Genomic DNA, 25,048 nt, shown 5'->3' with positions numbered 1-25,048 from the left:
CAAGTCTCACTATGTAAGAAATTTCCTAAGGTGACACACACAAAGGTGACGCATTGCGGTCGCATGTCATTTTTATGATATGGGTGACGCACGAAGATGATACATGTCACCTCTGACCCCTTGGGGGCCTTCCCAAAATGTTGCTCGTCACCTGCAACATTAAGGCACGTCACCTTTGTGACATTAGAAAGTGATGATAAATGGAAAATATCTCATTATTGATCACATGTGATGGCATACCCCAGTGGTAGGGAAGGGTACGCCCGAGGCTAAGGCTATGGGTTCGAATACTGGTAACGGTGGGAAAATCGCTTCGTGCCCATATTCGCGCAAAAAATTGCGCGACTTGCTACTTGAGATGCCAGTGCGGTGGGGAAAATAAAATATTTTTTTAACTTTTATTTACACACAAAATATTTATTTTAACACGCAAAAGAATGATGTCTGTAACCTATGTGTTGACATAGGTGACGGGCTAAGACAAATATAGGTGACGGGCTAATACTGATGTTTGTCACCTTTGTGATGGCATAGGTGACGGGCTTCAACCCGACACTTTTGAGTAGTCATCAGCGACGTGATAAAGGTAATAGATAGTATGTCTGTCACCATAGCGTGATGATGTCCATCACCTTAGGGTTTTTCTTACATAGTGTCTTTTACTTTACCATTCATGGCCATTCTGTGATCTCGGTAACATTTTAAAGTTAGATGCATGCCATCAAGTGCGTGACGAACAATCAAGTCCTAGAAATAAAGGAGTCTCCGGAACAAGGAATTTCTTTTCCACAAGGAATCTGATGGAGCGGGTACACTTCCACTGCTCTTACCTTGTACAGCTCTTAGTTTACTAATATTTTTGTATACCTCACTCCCATTTAGGAACTTGGGATGTGAACATTCATCCCTTGTGTCATCAGAGGATTTCTCACTACTACAAAAAATAATTTATTGTGACCTTTTTTTAGCTCTAAGGTGGGCATAAAAAGGCGATTACTTCTTATTAACTGAGGCAGTTATGAAAACTGTCTCGCAAAATTGATTAATAGAGACGGTCACTGTTAAGATGACCGCTTCTAGTAATACTCCTATTTTCAGAGGCGGTCCTATTATGAAAGACTGCCTCGGTTAATTAAGCGAGCCCATTAAAAATCCATATACCAGAGCCAAACCCTAGCCATCCCATCTCTCTTTCTCTCTCCATCCCATGTGGCTCTCCCTCCGTCCCTCCGCTCCCTACAAGCCCATAGCAGATGGCCACATGCGGCGGGAGCGGCGGCAAGCGGCCCGATGGGCGGATTCGGCGTCCAGAGCGGTGGAGTGGCGGGCGGGAGCAGCGAGCAGCACACGGAGCGGCGGCGAGCGGCCCGACGGGCAGATCCAGCACCGGCAAAGCGGCGGGTGGTGCGCGGAGCGGCGGTGAGTGGACCGACAGGTGGATTCGGCGCGTGGAGCAACGTGCGGTGCGTGGAGCAGTGTCGAGCGGCCCGCGGGCAGATCCGGCATGCGGAGCGGCGGCCGGCACGGCGGTGGGGGCGCGGCCAGCGCGGCCGCGGGTTTTCCTTTTTTTTATTTTTTTACTTGATTAACTGAAGCTGGCACCAAAACTGCCTCAGAAAATGCTTCGTTTTCTGTGACCTTTGTTCTGATGTGTTTCGTTTGCCCACCTCAATAATGATTATTATAGTAGTGGATCTTGTTCCGGCCATATGGGTGAGCCTTTGGAAGGAACCTACTATTGATCCGTGTAAACCATTTTCTTGCTACTGTTCAACCACTTTGTGTCGGTATCATCCAAACAAACCACACATCCCTTGCTATTCCATGTCTCGATCGCGAACTAGCTTGATAGATCAAAATTTGTGGGAATTTAAATTTTAAAAAATAGTGGAAATAGGATCGAAACTTTTGAATTTAAGCAGACGTATTTTTTGGCAGGTTGGGAACACATTTTCAGGGACGGGTAATGTATGTATCTTCTGCATTGACTATTAAACTAAAATGTTGGTTGGATGCAAACCTAACTTCAAAGTTTGGCCCAAGATTCGGCAGTGCCAAAAATTGGTTTGGACAACCTGGTGGGTTACAGATCAAGAAAAAGACTGTGCTTCGGGAACAGGGGTGGCTAGCTGTTGAAAATGTCGAACAAGAAATAGATTTGCCGAACAGACTGAAGAGAGGTGGGCCCGATGGGTTTCGGCCTCAAGCTGTGCTTCCAAAGCTAGTATTTCACTGACTTCCCAAAAATAGGTTTCAATTTTATTAGAATTCGACAAGCATGTTTCAATTTTACTTGAATTCGACAAGAAAATTCTGTTGAAGTTTAGTAGTTCGCCTATGTAATAGGCGGCCTCCACCTTAGGCGTAACTGAAGTTCTTCTGACCGCGTCAATTACTTGTATATGGAATGATTTTACAAAGTCTTTTAAAAGACATTCGATGCAGGTTTTAAATAAACCCTCAAAAAATAAACAAAATGCTTACACAATCCAACAAGCTACCCAGAAACATATAATTTTCACACCTAATTTAGCTCAAAATTATGAAAGTATGGGCTCTTATATGGTTCACCACTTTCTGGTGCTTTCTCGCATATGCTGACAAGGGAAAACAGCATACCTACAATGTGCAATAGCATTTTGGACCGCATTAAACAACAACGTGCTACCTCCCTCTTCTCTCAACATACAGGGCATATATCAAAAGCTTATAGCCTCGAGAACCTTAACACAAATCATTTGCATGCTACACAAACTACTATGAAAAGAATTTTTAGCGGTGGGTAAAAAAGTATTTTTAGAAGGCTATCCACCACTAGTTCTTGCAGATAAAAAATGATTTGTAGGGACGGGTCATGGCCTCATCCATTCCTACAAATCGATTTGTAAGGGCAGGTGATCCCCTCATCTGTTCCTACCAATCAATTTCTTGAGACGGGTGAGGCCATGACTTGCCGGGTCCAATGGCTAGCCGGGCCAGCGTAGGGGACAGAGACCTTTTGTCCCGGTTGGAGGCACCAACCGGGACAAAAGGACCCTCTTTTATCCCGGTTGGTGGCTCTAACCGGGACATGCACCTTTTGTCCCGGTTGGAGCCACCAACCGGGACAAAAGAAGTGCATATGTCCCGGGTCCAGCCAATCACCGGGACAAAAGACTGGTCTCCATCTATTTTATCTCTCTCCTCTCGAGTTCTGCCAACCAACCATTCGTTGCCTGCCTTATCTTCTCCCTCTCTCTTCTAGCTTGGGGATGAGGTCGATCCGGGCCAAGGAGGGGCGCGGCCGGCCGGACCTGTGCCGGATCGAGCCGCGGCGAGTGGTGGCGCATCATGCCACGGCGAGGTGCGCCCGCGGCGCAAGCTAGCGGACGGCGTCGCAGGGCCGCATCAAGGAGCTGGACACGGCAGCGCGGGACCCGGCTTCTCCAGTCGCCGCCGCACCACCGGCCGCTCCTCCATCCCTTCTGCCAATGGCGACCACTCACGCGATCAGCAAGAAGCAGAAGGTAGGCCACAAACCCTCCCCTCATCTAGATCCTGAGCTCGGCTTGCATATCCCTTGGATTTGAAGTCTGACGTCTGGCGTGCTCACTTTCTCGCACGCAGTTCGTGGCGGATGGCGTGATCTTCGCGGAGCTTAACAAGATGCTCACCCGTGAGCTCGCCGAGGACGGCTACTCCGGCGTCGAGGTCCGTGTCACCCCCATGCGCACCGATGCGGGACGGCGGCCACAGCGTAGAGCCGCGGCGAGCGGCGACGCGCGGAGGCGGCGCTGGGCTACGGCGTGCGTGGAGAAGATGAAGTTTGGGATTGATTCAATCATAGTAGCCCTCTTTGTTTTCTTTCTTTTTTCTTCAATGATTCTGGGATTGAAATTGTGTGAATGATTTGGGATAGATTATATGAATGATTTGTTTGTGGATTTCGATTGTGATTGGTTTCGTGAATGATTTTGTCATCGAGAGATTTGGAAAGGAGAGAGCCGGCGTGTGGGCGAGGTCGGGCCTGCGGGATTCTTTTTTTTTATTTTGAAAAAATAGCATTGGTCCCGAGTCGTGAGCTGCCGGGACAAATAGACAAAGCACATTTGTCCCGGATGCTCAATCCCGGTTGGAAAACCGGGATAAATGCCCGTTGGCAACCAGGACTAAAGGGCAGTTCTGTACTAGTGTTTGGCTCATCACATTATTATATTTTGTTTCCGGCCTTGTTTTGCCGACCAGTGGTCAATTTATTTTGGAGGCAAGGATGATACGTGGCTCGAGCTTTGATTTCCTTCCTCGTGAGACGTCCTACCACACGAAAGCAACTGGAGCTCGGTAATTTTTTTATTTACAATGACATGTACAGCAGTCGATGGCTTGAGAGGCTCCTGTTTTCTTCAGCCATAAGAGGTAAGGTATATATAGCTGCGTCAAGGTAGGAGACTTGAAGCTATGGAGTGTAGGATCTTTAAACGCACTTGCACACATTCTTTTAACTTTGAGGTAATTGCCAATGACTGCAAGCTCCTAACTTTGCCCTCAAAAAAAAAAGTTAGTTTCTGCTGTGTAGTCTCTCCGGTACCAATTCGGCAATTCCAAATGTTAGGTTCGGATGCCGCGTGGGAAGTTCGTTACACGAGCTACGGATCTCCAATAAATCCCAATCAGTCGGGATGGTAATAGCAGCGCATTGCTTGCATGCTTAACCTGCGATTCCCCTTGATGGCTACTAATAATAGCTTCGCTTATAGTGCATCGCACGCAAACTCCAGTGAGCCGAGCCAGTAGCAGATGCAGGATGAGAGACAAGGGGGGCTGAAACAATGGAGATGTTGATTTGTGTGAAGATTTAATAGTGATTTGATGCTTTTGCTACAGTGTTTTACGTGTAATTAGGGGCTCTTAGGGGGCTTGAGCCCCCTAGCCCCCCTCCTGCATCCGCCGCTGAGCCGAGCGACATGCGGCCTAGTTATAGCTATAGCTGTTGACCCAGACCCTCTATATAAGCACACGGTCTCGCCACCCCTAAGCCTCTCACTCCCTCTCGTCGGATGGATCGTCGTGCCCCATCCTAGCTCCTCACTACATCTCTACCCCCCGCCATGGCTGCCGCCTCCATCCCCAGCAGAAGCTCCGGCATGGCGGTTCTTGCAGCAGCAGCAGCAGCGATCCGGCTCCTGGCGGCCGTCGCCGTCGTCCCGGCGCTACTCGCGGGACCGGCGGCGGCCGGGGCGCCGCCTTTCTCGTGCGGGCCCTCGTCGCCGTCGCGGGCGCTCCCGTTCTGCAACACGAAGCTCCCCGCGGCGCAGCGTGCGGCGGACCTGGTGTCGCGGATGTCGCCCGCGGAGAAGGTGTCCCAGCTTGGCGACATCTCGCCGGGGATGCCGCGGCTGGGCGTGCCGGGGTACAAGTGGTGGAACGAGGCGCTGCACGGGGTGGCCATCTCCGGCAAGGGCATCCACCTAGACCAGGGCGCCGTCCGATCGGCCACCAGCTTCCCGCAGGTGCTGCTCACCGCCGCTGCCTCCAACGACAACCTCTGGTTCCGCATCGGCCAGGTACGTGACCGAGATACGTTGCGGCCGCCCTGGACATGGACGAACTCTCATGAGGATGCATATCGCGCGTGTTCTATTACCATGGTCATTGAGATCCGTTCGGATGCATTTCAGCTATTCTTCACATCATGTTACAAAATTCAGGTTTTTTGTTAATGCTGATAAGCTATACAAAACTATTAAAAAATATTTTTTTTAAATTTACCTGATGTTTAAAATAACGGGCTAAGATATTTTGTGTTTGAACATTTATTTATATTCATATGACATTTCTACTAAATTATGAAAATATTTTAAAAAACAACTCTACATGTATGACATATATCTTATCTTCTAAAAGATATTAATCAGAACCTCGTTCAAAAACGTGTCATAACTCATAATAACCAATGCTAGGAAGAGAGTAACAAATAATTTAAGACTGCGCTTTATATGTGATCGATGCTTGATTTCAAAATCGATCATTAAATGCTTGCATTAGTAAACCCATGTAGTCACAAAAACTTAAGGATTTGTCGTAAATTATTTGTCCTCAAAAGTAATCTCACAATGTCATAGTTTCATTGTGTTTTAAAACTATATTAGAATAGAAAATAATGACCAAAGCTATGCGCTGTAAACTGTATTTGTTATCCAAAATCAAAACATCATGGTTTGGTGACTGATAAGATCGATCAAAGGCCGACCGATGTTTATTTTCTCCTTTTCGTTCTCTGTTCAAAACCATGTGGTAAATGTCATTTTAATGTCATTGGTACTACTAGCTAGCAGTTGAAAGCGAGTACATGTGTGCGGTGACATGATGAACAGATTAAGTGGCGTATTCATTGCCTCCATTAACTCCGATGTAAACTCACACTAAGGCTAATCCTAATGCAAAATTTCAATACACGATTACCAAAAGTGATATATCATCAAAAAGTTTTTGAAACTATGGATGAAATAGAACCTCCCAATGCATAGTTTCATTTCATGATTTCATAGGCGAGCTATTACATTCAATTACTATGAACATGATTGATTGATGAAATTCTCTAGCCCCCAATGCTAGTTTCATCAAGTTTTATAGTCTTGGAAATAGTGTAACCCAAGTTTCATCTAGATGAAACCCATTTCTTCTCTCTTCATAAATTTCTTGCCATGCCATCATTTTTGCCTATGTGACATCTCATTTAATGTGCATGAAACCTTTATGAAACTTGCACTGGCACTGGCCTAAGCTGGCTCGCAAAAGATTTTTCACTCACTAGAAATTAATGATCAAATAGTGGGCGCAAAAGGCAACGCTAGCATCATGTTTATTAATACTAATGCTTGTGAACTTTGCAAAAGTCACAAGCATGCTAGCATGCATCACCAAGAGTGTGTTGCAAGCATCCATATACGTCTTTGTTATTACAGTATAACAATTATAAACTTACTGTAATAATTCGGCTGCCACGTGAGCTCACATGAGTGGCCGTCCGCGCAGGCCACCGGCAAGGAGGCCCGGGCGCTGTACAACATCGGCCAGGCGGAGGGCCTCTCCATGTGGTCCCCGAACGTGAACATCTTCCGGGACCCGCGGTGGGGCCGGGGGCAGGAGACCCCCAGCGAGGACCCCGCCGTGGCAAGCCGCTACGCCGCCGCCTTCGTCCGGGGCATCCAGGGCAGCGCCAGCAACACGCGGTCGGCGCCGCCGGCGGTGCTGCTGACCTCGGCGTGCTGCAAGCACGCCACGGCTTACGACCTCGAGGACTGGAAGGGCGTGTCCCGGTACAGCTTCAAGGCGACGGTGACGGCGCAGGACCTGGCCGACACCTTCAACCCGCCGTTCCGGAGCTGCGTCGTCGAGGGGCCGGGCCAGCTGCCTCATGTGCGCCTACACCTCCGTCAACGGCGTGCCAAACTGCGCCAACGCCGACCTGCTCACCAAGACCTTCAGGAACAGCTGGGGCCTCGACGGGTACGTCGCCGCCGACTACGACGCGGTCGCCATCATGCGCATCTCGCAATTCTACGGCCCCACGGCGGAGGACACCGTCGCCACCACGCTCAAGGCCGGTACGTAAATCGTCTCATCTCTAGGCCGGAGGGCCTCTTTGATCGATCTTCGCTGTGGATTTAACAGTTTTGAGCAACAAATGGCGATCAATTTGTAGGGTTGGACATTGACTGCGGCCCGTACATCCAGTAATACGCCACGGCGGCGATCCAGAAGGGGAAGCTGACGCAGCAGGACGTGGATAAGGCCCTCAAGAACCTCTTCACCACCCGCATGCGGCTGGGCCACTTCGACGGCGACCCCAAGGCCGGCGTGTACGGCAACCTCGGCGCCGCGCAAATCTGCACGCCGGAGCACAAGAACCTGGCGGCTCGAGGCGGCGCTAGACGGCATCGTCCTGCTCAAGAACGGCGCGGGCGTGCTCCCGCTAAAGCGCGGTGCGGTGACCTCGGCCGCCGTCATCGGCCACAACGCTAACGGCGTCCTCGCCCTCCTCGGCAACTACTGGGGCCCGCCGTGCGCGCCCACGACGCCGCTCCAGGGGATCCAGGGCTTCGTCAAGAACGTCAAGTTCCTGGCCGGGTGCAACTCGGCGGCCTGCAACGCTGCCGCGACACCCCAGGCGGCCGCGCTGGCGAGCTCGTCGGACGAGGTCATCCTCTTCATGGGGCTGAGCCAGGAGCAGGAGAGCGAAGGGAAGGACAGGACCAGCCTGCTGCCGCCGGGGAACCAGCAGAGCCTCATCACCGCCGTCGCCAACGCGGCGAAGCGGCCAGTGATCCTGGTGCTGCTCACCGGCGGCCCCGTGGACATCACGTTCGCCCAGTCGAACCCCAAGATCGGCGCTATTCTCTGGGCCGGATACCCCGGCCAGGCCGGCGGCCTCGCCATAGCCAAAGTCCTCTTCGGCGAGAAGAACCCCAGCGGGAAGCTGCCGGTGACGTGGTATCCGGAGGAGTTCACGAGGATCCCATGACGGACATGAGGATGCGGGCCGCCGCCGGCTACCCTGGCCGGACCTACCGGTTCTACAATGGCAAGACCATCTACAAGTTCGGCCACGGCCTCAGCTACTCCAAGTTCTCCCACCGGCTAGTCACCGGCCGCAAGAACCCAGTGCACAACACCAGCCTGCTCGCCGCCGGCCGGACAGCAACGACCGAAGACAACACGGGCTACCACGTCGACCGCATTGGCGACGAGGTTTGTGAGCAGCTCAAGTTCCCGCCCGTGGTCAAGGTGAAGAACCACCGGCCCATGGACGGAAGCACACGGCGCTCATGTTCCTCCGGTGGCCGAATGCGACCGATGGCCGGCCGACGAAGCAGCTGGTCGGGTTCCAGAGCCAGCACATCAAGGCAGGGAAGAAGGCGCACCTGAGGTTTGAGGTGAGCCCGTGCGAGCATTTCAGCAGGGTGAGAAGGGACGGTAGGAAGGTGATCGACAAAGGGTCGCATTTCCTCAAGGTTGGCAAGCATGAGGTGGAGATTAGTTTCGGAGCATGACTATTTGAATTCTTTCATGGCGGGAAATAAGGATAGGTCAATACGGTGTAGTTACTATTTCCTAGTGTGATTTTCCACTTCAACTTATTGTTGAATGCAACAGAAAATAGGATACAAAAATCCAAGAGACAATATATGTTTTCAGGTATACCCATCTGTCTTCCTACAGAAAAAGTTTAATAGTATAATTGAATTGGGGAAAGCAAGGACGCACATCCTAAAGGTGATAGTGCCATGTACTCTTTCATAACCAGCAATTATATATTCATATACACAAGAGTGATGTTTTGTGCCATTTGTATCAACTCATTGAAACTTAATTACTTCTTGTACATTAGGATTTAGATTTGAATGTGTAAATTTCCTAAAACAGAGCAGTTTCATGTTATACAAAAAGTCTTCATGATATGAAATACATTACAGTACAGATCAGCATTCAAAGTTTTGTTTCTAGGACCTGGCTTGGTGTCCAAAACATCAACTCTCTCCCAACAGGGAGAAACAATACTACATTGACACTATTTTTAGTTAATCATTTCAGGTTTTGACACAGCTAGCTTCACAGATTACTGAAAGGAAAAGCCAACTCCATGTGGTGAATCAAGATCTCATATCTGAATTTTAAGGAAGTGAGATGCAAGATATCTTTACGGGTACTGGCTCTTGATTATTCTTCACAAACTTCAGCTGTCCATGGACAGATCCATATCCTTTGGCAGAACATCTGCCATATGACTCTATGATGCCGTAGAAAGAGAAATAATACATGAGCTAGGTAGTTAAAAGAAACAGTACATGAGCTAGGTAGCTGGTTGTGTATACTAAAGTAAAACATTTTCTTTCTATACAATGACGAACACAATGATTAAGCATGTGAGAGCTAACGGGCTATCGTTTCCTCAGACATCCTTGAAAAGAAGCTGGAATCTAGGTATCCTCTCAGGTGGAAGGGGGCAAGACACTATCAATTTACCTTTCATCGCACCTCTAAAAATTGCCTGCCACCAGGAAATTGAAGGGATCAAAATAATTATATTCGTAAAAATTCTCATCATAAGTGAAGAACCAAACAGTTAAAATAAGAAAGCTGAAGTTAAAAGGAAAATTGCAAAAAACCACATGCAAGCTGGGGAGTTTCAAATATCACTTTCATCTCATTTTGTTACAATTTAACACCTCAAAGTTTACGTGTTGACAGACACCTCCTGTGCTCGTTGACCATCAAATGCAGTTGCTGCATAGCCTGGGTGATCTGGTTTGTCCCTAAAGCTTGACAAAGAGTTATCAAAGTTCAGCACATCCACCATCGAGATCGACCCCATTTTCCATGAGCTTAGGTACCATGGCTGTCCTAATGATTCTTCTACTCAGGCAAGCTTAAAAATTCCTTGAGGATGACTCGAGTGAAACAAGAGGCCAAACTACAAACCATATAAGCCCTGCTATTTGTATGTGTGTGGATGTACCCTTTCATGGATTTTTTTTAAAAAAAACTTTAAATAAAACACGGGGGGAATCTGAAAACATATCTGACAGAAAAATTATAATGGAATATGATTGTTGTATTCCATGAATGGTGTACACAGTAGATATATAGGCCGCCGTCCCGTGATTAGCCAGGTTTATAGAAACAAACTACCTGGAGATAATCACAGAGACTTGCCTTGCGTGGTGAGCCACGGAGATCACAGCAGATAGGCTAGATCAGATCCTAGAGAAGGATCACGGTCAGATTAATGACTGGGTCCAGATAGGCTCAAAGGAGGGTAAACAGGAAATAATCCTATTTGCTAACACCCCCTGCAGTCGGAACATCGGCCAGGACGACATTCAGACTGGACTAGAACTCAACGAACACCGAAGTCGGCAGACCCTTGGTGAAGACGTCGGTGAACTGAGATGTGGTTGGCACATGCAGAACACATACATCTCCAGTACAGACACGCTCGCGGACGAAATGGAGATCAATCTCCACATGCTTCGTGCGTTGATGCTGAACTGGATTTGAAGACAAGTAGACAGCACTCACATTGTCGCAATAGACAAGGGTGCTGCGGGTGAGATGCTGATGGAGTTCATGAAGAAGTTGACGGATCCAACAAGCTTCGGTGACGCCATTAGCGACGGCCCTGTACTCAGCCTCAGCACTTGAACGAGACACTATTCTGGCGCTTGGACGATCAAGAAACCAGATTGTCACCTAGGAAGACAGTGTAGCTGGAGTTTGACTTGTGAGTACCTGGGCAGCCAGCCCAATCAGGATCTGAGTATACCACCAGTTTGGAGGGGCTGCAGCGACGAAGGAGGCCGTGGTCCAAGGTTCCGCGCAGGTAGTGCAAGATGCGCTTCACAGCAGACAAGTGGGGCTCCCGAGTGTCGTGCATATGCAGATACACCTACTGAATGTCATAGGCTATGTCAGGCCGAGTGAAAGTCACATACTGCAAGGCTCCAGTGAGGCTGCGATACTGAGTTGCATCTGAAACTGGCGGTCCAACACCTGCGGACACCTTGGCATGAGTGTCGACAGGTGTGCTGCATGGCTTGACATCTGATAACCCGGCACGTTGGAGGACATCAAGAATGAACTGCCGTTAAGACATGAATAATCCATCAGGGCGGCGCTGAACAGAAATCCCCAAAAAGTGATGAAGAGGGCCCACGTGCTTCATGGCGAATTCCTGCTGCAGAGCACCAATGATCTGATGGAGTAGAGGGCTGCTGGAGCCAGTCAGCACAATATCATCAACATATAGCACTTGTAGACCAAGAGGGATGTATCAGACTGAGCCTCAGTGAAACCCAGAGACAATAAATGCGATGCAAACTGACTGTACCATGCCCGGGGTGCCTGCTTCAATCCATAGAGGGACTTGTTGAGTCGGCAGAGGAACTCTAGGTGCTGAGGATTGATGAAGCCAGAGGGCTGAGAGCAGTATCTAGTTGTGTCTATCTTTACCTAGAGGATTGGTACGGTATCAATAGCTAACTACCAGACCTTGGAGTGGCTGAAAAGACTTGATCACCCCTGGTATGGCCTCCAACCTTGTACTGTTCAGCCCCCAGCACGGTCGGTACGGATCGTAGTTCCCAAGCCAATATGAGGGTGCCCGAGGGGCGAGGGTAGATCAGGATATTTAATTTTTATGCCACTATTTGAGGGGGTGCAATTAACTCCTCTCACAAACTGGAAATCACATGCCACTTCCATAGTAAGCATGGCAAATAGTTAATTATACCAGATAGATCCCCAGACACTTCTAGAGCATACCTGACATCCCCACCTGGTGACCAGAGTGGAAAGATGAGGGGGGCTGTCCACTATTTCGAGGTTCCGACCACTGCCAGGGCTGGTGACCTTCCGCATGGCCGGTAACCTTCTGGAGATGGGTGAGCTGGAACAATGGATTCCTGCAATGTACCAGGAGCTCCCAACTCCCTGTGCGCTCCTCGCATATCATGGGCACCGATCCTGCTCCAGCTTCAGGGGCCCTAGACAAACCCCTGGCCATAGGTCGGGAAGGTTTTCCTGACAGACTAGAGGACTACTCCCCTTTTCCATTTTTCAGAAAGAGATACTCTACATTTCTTCGAAAGATCAGACTTCATAGAAGAAAAGTGATACAGCCATACAGGAAGCTAACTTACTACAGACAATAGCATATTCCAATAGTCAAGTGGAAGAGAATATTGACCAGGGAATCCAAGAACAGATATGAAATCATTTAAATATTATGGTTACAGGTGTATCATAAATAAAGCAGGGGCAAACTGATCAAAAGAGTGGCATCACAAGTTACTTCATTCTCCAAGAACAAGTTTACTTCAAATACTTTCAGAGCTTTCTCAAAGAAAACAAATTCAAGTCACACAATACCTGAAGAAGCTGATAAATCATAGTGTGGATAAAAAACTAGTGGTATACTCACCTCAACTACATCAATGAAGTCTTGCTTGCTGCTAAAAGAGCCTATCCACTTTGTGTGATCAGGTGTCCTGTAGATATGTTAAGCTTGTTATATTCCTATTGCAGCTCGGGTATGGCAGAGTAAAAGTAGAAGATATAGTGAGGAGAAAACAAGAACAGTGAGATGTTAGTGGGTCATGATTGGTTTCATCTCTAGCCTGCCCCTACTTTCTTGGGACTAAATTGTATTTTTATTGTTCATGATGGTGAGGAGAAAATAATTATACTCAATGACGCATATCAATTTGAATCCTCTTTAAATTAACAATAAAATATTAGCCTCATGAATTAAAACTAAATAACGAAGAACAGAGGTTCATAACTCAGTACTCCATTGTTTTTAAATACTGTAAATCTTACAATTAATCATTTACAATTAGGATAGTTCCTCCATTTTAAATATATGTTGCATTATTAGCTTGTTCTAAGTGTCATAGTATTTGGAAACAGAAGAGTATGTATCTCTGTAAATAGCTATATGAATATCGTGGGCAAAAATTTTAAAATAATTCAATAGTCATTATTCTAACTTCATCAGACATCATTGTAACTTTAGATTGTCATATCAACTTGAACATACTCAACTCTCCTTTACATTACCGTAACATAAACTAGTTATTTGCTTCCACATTCTACTTGTTCAGTAGTAACCCTATTCCTCAGCTTCCTCGGCATCCATATTCCAACATATGTGGCACCAAAATGAACATAGTTTTGCAAAGTTCATTTATGTTACAAATCAATGGCATGAGAAAATAAAGAAGCACTCTGTGACAAACCAGATTTAAATAGCTACAATAAATGATATCATGCTTTCAAAAGCTTACATTTCAAATTCATCAAGCAAAAAATTGCACTCAGTTATGAGATTTATTCTAGGTGATAGAATGGAGAAGGATTATCTGAGCCTCTCCACTAGGATGTGTAACATCCAGGTATATATGGCCAATCACTATTATGATACATCTTTGCGCAGCATGGGTGCATAACATATGAAATAAAACTTGACAGAAGTCTAACACAAGTTAAGCTTCATTCAGTTATGAGCACATATGTTTTAAAAAAAAAACTACCATCTGAAAGAAAAGGCTTCAGCGCATAATGATTTTTTAGAGTAAAATAGATCCTACCCTGAATCCATTTTCATGTGATGGGCATTGAAGAAAAATATGGCTGCTGGAACCAATGTAATATCAAAATAATCAATGTAAACTTGAATCTCCTCAGAATCCATATCAACCAATGCTATTGAAGCAAACTTGGATATGTCCCACGACGATTTAACAAGCTGTTAGAACATGGGGAATGGGAAAAGATCAGAACTGATATACAGAAGCCACACACTTAACATAGGGAAATGTTGTGAATAAAAAGCCTCTACTGTAAAAGTATGCAACATACTAATACATTACCGTAATGAAGAAATGAGATTGAAGGCATTGGTGCAAGACTGAAGATATGAGATTGAAGGCCTTTCCTTTGCATCTATTTTCATATTGTGTTTCACCTTGTGTCATTAAGACACAGGCCAATTGGCACTGTAGTTTTTCTTGGTTTCAGATTTAATAGCAACTAATTAGAATACAGGTAACTAACAACTACAATGGTATCGCGGTAGAAATAATGGATTTGCAGGGTTCATAGACACAAAGTTGCTGAAAGGCGAAACTTGGAATTTTTAGACATCCAAAGTATTTGCACACTGACGTATAAGTCCCTCCAATAGTGTTTTCCTTAGTAACGTTTTTGATTTTTTTTTACACCACGATTACTGCTGACACTCGCAAGTTCCAACAGAAAATACAAAAAAAAAGCAGCTTGAACCCACTGTTCCAACAGATTCACTTCGATTAACACACCAATTCCGTTCGTTGCAATTAATCCAAATCAAATAATACACCAAACCTAGCAAAAAGCAAGGAACAGCGAACTCCAAATCTAGCAATCACCGATTCGGTCCAAAATCGCCGCGGGGAACTAGCTAGGTTGGTAAAAGGGAAAGGGAGCACGATGGTTCGTGAGAGGGAAAGGGCAGCTCTGCTCAACAATAGCTCATGAAGGGGTGTGCTGCGGCGGGAGGGGGTCGGGGGTGTACTCACGATGTCGTCTAAGTGGAGGCAGGCAGCGTCGGCGGTGCGGCCGAATCGAAGGACGAGGACCTTGTCGAGGGTGTCGCGGATGGCGGCGTCCACCTCCCGCTTCAGCCGCAGCGTCGGCAGCAACGCCGACCCCATCTTCTTACCGGCCGCCTCTCCTCGTACCCTTTCCTTCTGTGAGCCGAGGTTCTCGCCGCTCGTCCGCTCGCCGGCGGGGTGTGCCGCCCGCTATCCTCGCCGGCGGCGTGCGGATGCCGTGGAAACGAGAAACAGGACACGTTTAAGTGGGCCTAATTGGGGAACTAGGTGGATCGGCGGCCTGGGGGTAAACGACTCCGGCGCCTCTACTCGGCCCGGGGGAGTCGATTAAACATTCAGGTTAAGTTGCTTATTAGAGCATCTCCAAAAGACTAAATATAATCTTAGATAAAAAATAGAGAGTTGGAGGCTAGATAAAAAATACGGGAATGCTAAGTATCTAGCGTCCGATGGATCGGACGCACTCCCTCACCTTCCATTCCAGACTCGCCTTCCTCATTTCTTCTCCCTCCCTGCTTCTCAACCAGATCAGCGGCGAGCGATGCGCAAAGGCCGCGGCGCACGGGACCAACGGCGAGCTCCGGCTGGCAGCGGCATGCGAGGGCAGCCGTGGGAACTCCGGGGCCGGCAGAGCACATGGCTGGCGGCGAGCCTGCACGGGCGGTGGCGAGCCCAGCACGGCCAGCGACGCATGTGGACGGCGGTGAGCCCCGCGTGGACAGTCGCGAGCTCCGTTCAACGGCGAGCCCCTCGCCGGCGTCGGTAAGCTCCGGCCATGGGGGCAGCTCTGGGCGGCTGTTGGGGCGCACGCGGTTGGGGCTGGGCCGCCGCTCCCCCGCACCTCCCCCGCCCTGGTCGCTATCCCGCGCCAGGGGTAAGCCGCGCCGACCGCTGGATGAGCTCCGGGGGGCGGTCATGGCGGGCAGCTCCTGGAGGTTGAAGATGACCTAAGGTTGTGGAGAGCAACGGGTGATCATGTGACAATATGTATCTTATGATGTTGCAGTAGAGATTTTGAAATGTTGCAAGTATTTCAAGCGAATGTAGCAAAAGCAGATTTAGACGTTGCATTGTTGCATTTTATTGCAAGTGTTTTATCTGAATGTTGTCAGTGTTTATCTGGGTGTTCAAGTGTTTAATCTGGATGTTGCGCCTTCAATGAGAGATTTAAATGTCCCATGCAACATGAAACAGATGTTGCGATGGATTTTTTTTCTCGTTAGCAATGGATGGTTAATAATTCTTCTCAATATTTTTTTGATGTTGTGAATGTTATTATTCGATGTTGCGTTGAATCAACGCAGCGTCAAATGGAAAAAGTTCCCATCGGACGTCGGGACGCTAGCAAGCCAGTAAAAAATATAAAACTTTCAAAACTGAGAGCTAAACCAACAAGTTCTCTAAAATAGACTCTTCATTTATTACTGTGTCGGTGAGCTCCACGCGTCAGTGTCGCACTTATCTTCTTCTTAGTGTGCCGGCCTCCGCTCACCGCCCTAGACTCCCTATCGCCATTGCTGCCGGTTTGGGCTGTCGTCGCCACTCATCCTCCATCGCGCCTCACCGATGGTGCTGCCGCTCCTCCACCTCCGCATCCGAGGAGATTTTTTATTTTTATATTATTTATTTTTCAATTTTTCAAATATATATACCTCAAGAATTTTTTTTGTAGATCTGGCCTTCTGTCGCCAGTTCAACTGGCAGTAAGATCATACCGCCGGTGGTGCACTGTAGCGATGTTACCGCCGGTTCATCTGGCAAATTTTTTTTACCTGAGCAGATCACTTTCAAAAAAATCATAACTAATTTATATGAACTTGGATGGAGATAAATTTATATGAGATCTACAATTTTATAGTTCAAACTTTTTTCATTCGAAGTCATCTAGGTACTCAAATAATCGACACAAATTTCAGATCCAAAATTTAAATTTTGGTTTGAACACTGGACAACACACCTTCAAAAAATCATAATTAATTTATATGAACTTGTATGGAGATAAACTTTATACATAAATTATAGAACTCAACAAGATCTACAACTTTGTAGTTCCAAATTATTTCATTCGGAGCCATCTTGGTGCTCAAATAATTATAACAAGCTTCGGATCCAAAATTAAATTTTAGATCTGGAGCATTTATCGATTATTTGAGCACCTAGATGACTCCAAATAAAAAAAAAGTTTGACCTATAAAGTTGCAGATCTTGTCGAGATCTATAATTTTCATATAATGTTTATCTCTATCCAATTTCATATAAATTAGTTATGATTTTTGAAATTGAACTGCCCAGGTCAGAAAAATTCCGCCGGATAAACCGGCTGTAGGTGCACTGTAGCGATGTTACCACCGGTTCGCCCCAAAAAAATCTTGAGGTATATATTTTTGAAAAATCGAAAAATAAATAATATAAAAATAAAAAAACTCGCATATGAGGCACGCTGGCTCAAGATGCAAGCGGCGCGGGCCTCTCCGCCAGCCCAATGGGCCAAACAACGCCGCTAACCCACTTAATCCCACCTTCCCAACCCACTTCGCTAGAGGGCTTCACGGGAGTAACGCGCACAGCCCGCACCACCCGCACAGCCCGCCTAGTCGTCGTCCTCGCAGCTTCCCATCGGCCGCGCTCCACAGCCGCGCCGCCATGAGGAACCCTAGCAGCTCTGCCCTCTCGGCACCTATGCTGGTGCTCGTGGCTCCCCCATCATGCTGCCTCAATTGCCTCCGCTGCTTGCATCGCGAGAGAATGTTTCATTGCCCGCAACGGTGCCTGCGTCGGTGCCCATGGCTGGCAGTCTGTTGGCGGCAGGTACTCGCGCGCCTGGCCCATCCCGTCCCCATCTTTTGCTACTGCTGCATGGAGTAGATTAGTAGATTGAGTTCCGCATCGTGATTAGTAGATTGAGCTCGCGGTTGAGCTCCCGCGAGGGCTCCCAGCGGCGGCAGGAGTAGGAAAGGCGCACGGCGGAGGTGCGGCGGTGGTTGGGGTGATGGCGCGAGCGGAGCAAAGGTGGGACCGGTGCAGGGTAGAGGAGAACCTCTACCTCCGCTCAGAATAGCGGAACGCAACACATCCGCTTCTTTAGTGTTTAGTGTTGCTTTCCCAGTACACTGCAGCAGGTGTTTTTCCACTACCCGCGTCCGAGAGGACCGGGTAGCGGACACCAGTGCGGTCAACCTTACTAGCAGTGTTCATCGAAAATTTCTAAAGTTCTTTGATACCAGCATATGAGATTTTCTTTCTCTATGTACCACTCCATCGTCCGCCTTGGATTCGATTATTACCGTTTACCCATCCTGACATATGGGCCTGGTTAGTGGAACTCTCTCCACGCTTGCGGCAGCAAGAGTGGAGCTTTGTTGACGGTCGATTTCGATGATCTTTACCGCCAACATTCCTTCGGATTTTATGCTTTTGGAACCATATTACTATGATTTTTACTAACATTAACAAGTTCCACAAGTTTTGGTGATTGTTTGAAGCCAGGATCAACATGTGCAAAATTGAGCCAAATTGGGGTGATTCCCAGACCGGCCGGCCTAGCCGGGCCACACTTTGCCATGAGACTTCGTGGAGAGTTACTTGAGCCCAAGATCAAGTCACAACAAGGTGGGTTTGGCAAAATTCACAAGATAAGGCCGAAAGACTTGAACCAAGTTGAGTTGAGGTCAAATCCAGTGACAAACCGAAGAACCAGAGCCCAACTCAACCTGTGATGCAAATTGGGCCTAGAGAATAACAAGTCGGTGCAACAGGAGCCTGAGCCGAGCCAGAGCCAGGCTGGCCGGCCCCTAACCGTCACCATTGAAGCAACGCAACTACTACCGACCTCAGGAGAAGATCCAGAGCGTCCCTGCAAAGGCGGTGGCCACGCGGCCACATCCCCAGGCCGGCCAGCCCCACTTGGCAGCCGCTGCTGCTCTCCCTTGGCGTGGAAGATAAGCTCAATGAACTTACCTGCATGCAACCGACGCTCAGTCCAATACCGACTTCAGAGTAGTATAAATTACCCCTCTTGTAACACACACCATTCCATAGAGAAGAGAGTCTTTTGTACACTTGTGTTTAACAGGAAGAGAGTGAGGTGAGTGCTCTGGTGAAAGCCGAGCTGAAAGGAGCGGACTCGAGTTCTCTCGGTCTTAATCCACTTTTGTATCCGCCTCGGAGGAATATACTTGAGTAAGTTCCTTGACTCAACTTCAGTTTCTCGCTAGCTTTAATTTCTATCTTAGTTACTTGTCAAGTACTTACTTTGATCTGCGGGATCCTGAGTCTGCATAAGTAGCAAGTTCTGCTTATTTGAGGTTGTTTTCTATCTAAGTACATGGTAGGAGCAAGTAGCTCAAGAGCTGTGGGCGTGCTGCCCAGACTTGGTAGTTACCTTAGGTTGTGTTCCACTCCACGGAACCGTTGTGTAGTCGATAGGTGGTGATAGCCCTATACGTCCTTTGTAGTCCACCATGTTCGGTTGTTTTCATAGCAGTAGTGCAGGTTGCCGTTGGACTCCCCTCTCACCCCTTTCTCAAGTCCTTCCTCTTCCAGCCGCCGAAGCAGATCGAGTCAGTAGTTAGCTTGTTAATTAGTCAGAGTAGTAGGTTATCTGGAGTTAGGCCCTCTTCCCGTATCTTCTTCTTGCTGGTTATGTCCGGCTGACGATATCTAAGTTTGGTCGACACTTTACTGTTCTTTGGATTCGATATCCCAGATATACTCCTTGGTGAAAGCTACAATCGGTCTCTGTGCGCTTGCGGAGTAATTCATTAGGCTAAGGAGTGCCAACAAGCTTTCTGGCACCGTTGCCGGGGAACGGTAGCAACACTAGGCTTAGAGCTAATTAGTCATACGATTTTCCACCCATACACATGGAGTTTTCTCCTAGTTATCCGACAGTTCCATCTCGTGGGTATTTGGAACGGCCACCATCTTGCCACCCCATTCTATCCGATGGTTACGAGATCCGTCACAGTCTCGTAGCCATGGTTCGTGCACAGTCCTTCCCTGGAAAGAAGGACGAGTGTCCTTATGCTCACTTGCAAATCTTCGAAGAGAATTGCTCTCTTTTGATTATACCCGGTATGTCCCAAAACACCTTACGGTGGAAGCTATTCCCGTTCTCTCTAACGGGGGAAGCCAAATTTTGGTACAACCGGACGGCAAGGATAGTTGGAGGAGATTGGATACAGCTGAAGGATGAATTTTGCTTGTTCTTCTATCCTATCTCCAAAGTGATTGCCCATCGGAAACAACTGATCTCATTCGAGCAAGGCGATGAATCACTTGGAGTAGCCTGAGCTAGATTCATGCATTTAGTAGACTCCGGGCCACCATATCAGATGTTGAAGGAAATACTTATGCAACACTTCTTCTATGGCCTCAAACCGGAAAGTGCACATTTTATGAATATGGCTTCCGAGGGATCCGTCATGTACAGGACAGTAGCTGTAACACCCTAGGTGTTAATCATCTATAGTTATGGTTAATCATGTATTTGATATCTTCATTAACACTAACCTTGCATGCATAAAATCATTTAATTGCATTTTTGCTAGTTGTTAACACATGAAATGATTATTAGTTTTCAAATCCAATGAAAAATGCTTTAAAAATAACTTTTAAATTCTTGCTCAAATGAACTTTTGCCTAAAAACAAAGTTGTAGAGTTTTAAGCGGTGAACAACTTTCATGTTGGTGGTTTTTCAAGTTGCCACGCAAAAACTTGAGAAGAATTTGAATTTAGAAAAGGGCCGTATTTTGAATTTGAAGAGTTAAAATTTATTTTTAAAAATAGGCTTCAAATGAAAAAGTGCCTGAAACGAAAGTTGTAGATCTCAAAATTTTGAACAACTTTCGTGTTTAAAAGTTTTTCATTTGAGGCCATGAAAATAGAGAAAAATTGAGTTTACAAAAAAACATTCTGAACTTTGGTCTAATTACAAGACTGCCATCACCAGCATCACGTTTCTTGCCTCTCTCTGCTTCACGCCGTGATGGCACCGCACGCCGCCACGTGTCGCCGCGCCGTTGTTCTCGACCGCCGCTCGAGCCGTGCTTATCCCGTCCCGGTGGCCAAGTCCGTTTTCCCCTTCCCTTCGTTCTCCTCGAGCTCGGGCGGAGCCGAGTCGAGCAGTGCCGCCGTCGGCGTAGCACCGGCTAAACCCCACCGCCCCCGCTCGATTCTTCGCACCCCAAGCCGCTTCGCCTTGCCCCGCACCTATTCCAACTCTTCCCGAGCTCGGCCGTGCCGTTTCCCGGCCGGAATCGAGCCGCCATCACCGGCCGCCATTGATGCTCCCGTCGAGCTCCGCCCCCGGCCGTCGATCTCCTACTTCCGGTCCACCTCCGCCCGATTCGAGAGCATGGTGAGCTTCCCCGCGACCTCCTCCTTCTTCCCATCCCTTTCCCCGTGCAAAACCCGCGCCGCCGGCGTCGGAACGCCGCCGCGCCGCCGTGGTCACCGGGTTGTGCCGCCGGCGCACCCCGCGGACTGCTCCTGTGGAGGCCTGGGTGCCCCCGCCGCGCGCCTCAGGGCCGCAGGGCTCCCCTGGCCGCCGTGCTGCCTTGCCCCACCGACGCCGCCTTGGCCCGTAGCCGGCAAAACAGACACGCCACGCCGCCGGCCATGGCCCTGGTGGCCATGGCGTGGCTGCGGCTACTGTAGTTTCGTCGTTTGAATTTGTTTCATTTTATGCGAACTTTGAAAATTCGTAACAATTCATAGAAAAATCAGAAAAATGCAAACTCAATTGTTTTGGATTCCTTGTAACAAAATATACAAGTTTCATTACATGTACTTTCTTATTTGAGCATTAGTTTTTGTTCTATATTAAATTCAAGTTTATTAGAGCTTTAATTGGATCTCTAGTTCTATACATTGCAAGGCTGCCATTTTTGGTCAGTGTGTTGCACGCTAGATTATTAGACTTGCGTAAAAGTTTCATGGACATTTGACATGCCTAGCTATCAGTTTAGTTAAAACTTGCTTTATGTCTTGTGTAAATAGTTTTGTTTGTACTTGTTGTTTAACTTTGTTTCATGAGTTGAAACTTTTACAGTATCTTTACTTTGGTTCCTAGTTGCTGTAGGAAAAATTTGAGAATTTTTTTATGTAAGCCTAACTAGGACAAATGATTTTGGTTAGTGAGAAATACAACAAATCATGAAAAATAGTTCTTATGCTTGGAAATATATATATATATATATATACTAGAGCTTTTCCTTAAGTACCTAATCACTTTGCTAATTTATGAAGCCCAGAATCTTAGTAGTTTGGTCTGAATGAAATAACCTTGGTCTATGTTACTATAACTTGATTTACTTTTGACGCCTTGTATAGTGCTCTTTTAAATCTGAAAAAGATATAGTAGGCTCATCAGGAGATTGCCAACACTTAGTTAAGAATTCCTTATCTTTACTTGCATGTTATGACCTATGCAATTTATCTTTGCTTGTTTAGTGTCTGTTGAAACACTTGCGTTATATGACCTATCCAGATTTTGGGAAGCCACCCCACGTTGTTTTTATGAACTAAATTGCGTCAGATTGCTACTCTATAAATGACTGCCCAGTAAGTAGGAAATGAAATCATTGTTTTCTTGACTTAAGTTTTATGTGGACTACAACTTTATCGTGAAGGAAAATAATCACATCTACATTGTTGAGCAACTCAACACAAATAATCACATCTACATTGTTGAGCAACTCAACACTGTGCATTCATTCAATTGCATTGTGCATTTCATTTAGGTACGATAGATGAACCACGTGAAGGACGTGCTATTGGAGCTGAACCCGAAGACGATGTTGGTGGACATATCCAGAAGACAGATGGATGGATCCCGATGTGCTCGACCGAAGGAAGATGCTCGCTAAGCAATTATCTCCTAACTAGCACTGACATAGTGTTACCCCAGGTAAGCCCCGGAGCATAACCCTTAATTTCAGTATTCGATGTTTATTATATAATTATTTGTGCATTTCCGTTTCTAGGAGTTGATTGGAACCGTAGATGCATGATCCCTAGGTTTCCTCAGTTACTCTACTAGTGTGCAGGTCGTTAGTACTGCTATGCTTAATTAGGGCTCGGTAGAAGTCGAGTGATTCCTGTCACTCGCGAGCTATAGGTTCTGGTTACTTAGGGCAAAGTGGTTTGAGAATGAATCTGTGAGAAAGAAAAATGGAGACCGGGCGGAGAGAAATTGGATTATGGATATGGAATGTATGGAAAGTGGCTTCCGCCTGTGTCGATTGAGGACCGTACCGTTGTTGGCAGTGTTGACCGAGTTTGAACAGTACTAACCACATGCCGGAAGTAGGAGGTAGTCGAAACCGGTAAGCTAAATACCTGATTTGCAATGATACTTTGAATCGCGACCTGCTACTCTGGGAGTGGGATGATGGCGGGTGTTGGAGTGTATGTCGCCTCCTAGTTCTCTAGGAGTTCGCTGTGAGGGACCCTTCACCCGGGTTTTGGCAGGCGTGATTCAGATGTCGGGGTAATGATGGGAACGGTTGACATATGTGGTTCGGCGTGGCTGCACGTGTCGTGTGAGTTAGGTCCACCTTGCAAGGTTAAATCGGATCGATTCGCCGTCTCTCTCGGTTAAGAGAACCTTGGTCACTTTGTCACATCGTAGTAAAGAATTGAAAATGAGAAGAGAAGTATGATGAGATATGTTGTGGTACTCTGTAAAAATTTATGTGATCAACCATACTTGCTTTATATGTCAGGCAAATCTAGTTGGTACTTGATAAACTTAAATTGGGCTAAAATATTGAAAGTAAGGATCCAGTATTAGTAGCCTTTCAGCAAAACAAACTCCAGAGCCAAAAAGCTTTGCATGTCTAGATATTGGGCTAAGTATACCCGTGTCGGGTAAGTCTTGCTGAGTATTAGTATACTCAGGGTTTGTTGTTATCCTGTTTTCAGGTAGCGGCTGCTGGTTGGAGCTAACCAGGATTCACATTGGTGGGCACGATGTGAAGTCCTTACGTCATCGTAGTAATCGTTGTTTTTTTCTAAACTAAACTTTTATTTAATTTCCACTGCATTTTGAACTTTGATATTTCACGTAAACTTGTTTGTAAAACTCCGCATTGTAAATTAAATTTGAGAACTTCTATCTGCTTGTAATCATCTGTGCTCGTCTTCGTGTGAGACTTCCAGTGTTTTCGATCGTTAACCAACAGGCTGCCCGATTACACCATTTTAAGTGCGTGTTTACTTGATTAACACTTAAGATGATAGTTAGCGCACTTAAGCCGGTTTAATTTGGGCGGTTCTGCTACAGTAGCCGAAGTCAAAACTATCCTAGAGAAGGTTCTGAACAGCACCGACTACACCGGTATTTATGACGATCCACCAGAGCCGATAGAGCAGCCCAACGAGACACAGCAACTCCAAATCCTCTCAGCCACATCCTCTCCACCTCCACCATACATAGAGGAAGTAACCGAACCATCAAAGTCCCCAGATCATGAGCCCCTCATTGAAGACATGCCTATGTTCGTACCCGATCTCTTCACAGAGGAAGAGTACTTGGAACTCGGCAATGCTTCAAGCATGCCGAAGGAACATAAGTGTATTTGCTCAAGATCTGAGGCGTTCATTCCCGAAGTATCATCGCAGATAGAGGGTCTTTCTGCGATTATAAGTAAGGAATGGACAGAGGAAACCGAGGCCAACAGTAGCATCATTCAGATCTACTGCAATCCTAGAGTACTCCTTTGCACTATTGGGGACACTAGACCACAAGAAAATTTTTACGACCCGAAGGTCGGGGTGAACGTGATATCCAAAACCTTGGCAGATCACATTTCATCTGAGCCCCTGACCTTCTGGCGTAAGCACCTGAAGTGGATCGACGGCCAGATCATGGAAAGTAAGGGGATTCTCCATGCTATGTCCCTGAAGATGG

At 47.0% G+C, this 25,048-nt stretch overlaps 1 protein-coding gene, 1 long non-coding RNA gene and 1 pseudogene across 3 annotated transcripts; 2 read left to right on the top strand and 1 right to left on the bottom strand.

The window, feature by feature from the left end:
• Positions 1-5,252: 5,252 nt before the first annotated feature.
• On the top strand, positions 5,253-9,329 carry LOC120685729 (annotated as a pseudogene).
• Positions 9,330-9,625: 296 nt separating this feature from the next.
• On the bottom strand, positions 9,626-15,515 carry LOC120685727 (thioredoxin-like protein 4B). 2 transcript variants are annotated; one of them, XR_005679715.1, is made up of 4 exons: positions 15,099-15,515; positions 14,130-14,287; positions 12,304-13,028; positions 9,626-10,030 (listed from the first exon to the last, which is right to left on the bottom strand). XR_005679715.1 is itself a non-coding variant. In XM_039967803.1 (4 exons), exons 1-4 carry the CDS (start codon positions 15,231-15,233, stop codon positions 9,932-9,934), a joined length of 459 nt encoding a protein of 152 aa, XP_039823737.1. In that variant the 5' UTR covers positions 15,234-15,481; the 3' UTR covers positions 9,626-9,931. The 2 variants fall into 2 exon arrangements, 1 of the variants encoding a protein (XP_039823737.1); XM_039967803.1 differs by having other exon boundaries at positions 12,962-13,028; positions 15,099-15,481.
• A 5,761-nt stretch (positions 15,516-21,276) lies between these two features.
• On the top strand, positions 21,277-24,251 carry LOC120686013. The gene is made up of 3 exons (XR_005679921.1): positions 21,277-21,493; positions 22,878-23,044; positions 24,061-24,251. It is a non-coding gene; the product is annotated as an uncharacterized LOC120686013 (long non-coding RNA).
• Positions 24,252-25,048: the final 797 nt, after the last annotated feature.

This window comes from Panicum virgatum, chromosome 8N (assembly GCF_016808335.1).
Source record: "Panicum virgatum strain AP13 chromosome 8N, P.virgatum_v5, whole genome shotgun sequence".
Taxonomy (NCBI): Eukaryota; Viridiplantae; Streptophyta; class Magnoliopsida; order Poales; family Poaceae; genus Panicum; species Panicum virgatum.
This window is presented reverse-complemented; position numbering and strand designations above follow the sequence as displayed.

What these genes read in the sequence shown, in the direction of transcription:
- LOC120685727 (XM_039967803.1), bottom strand. Translation starts at nt 15,233, where the DNA reads ATGGGGTCGGCGTTGCTGCCGACGCTGCGGCTGAAGCGGGAGGTGGAC. An exon ending in GCCTCCACTTAGACGACATC is followed by an intron (nt 14,288 to 15,098) that starts GTGAGTACACCC and finishes ATGTTCTAACAG; the next exon opens with CTTGTTAAATCGTCGTGGGA. An exon ending in ACTTCATTGATGTAGTTGAG is followed by an intron (nt 10,031 to 12,961) that starts GTGAGTATACCA and finishes TCCTGGTGGCAG; the next exon opens with GCAATTTTTAGAGGTGCGAT.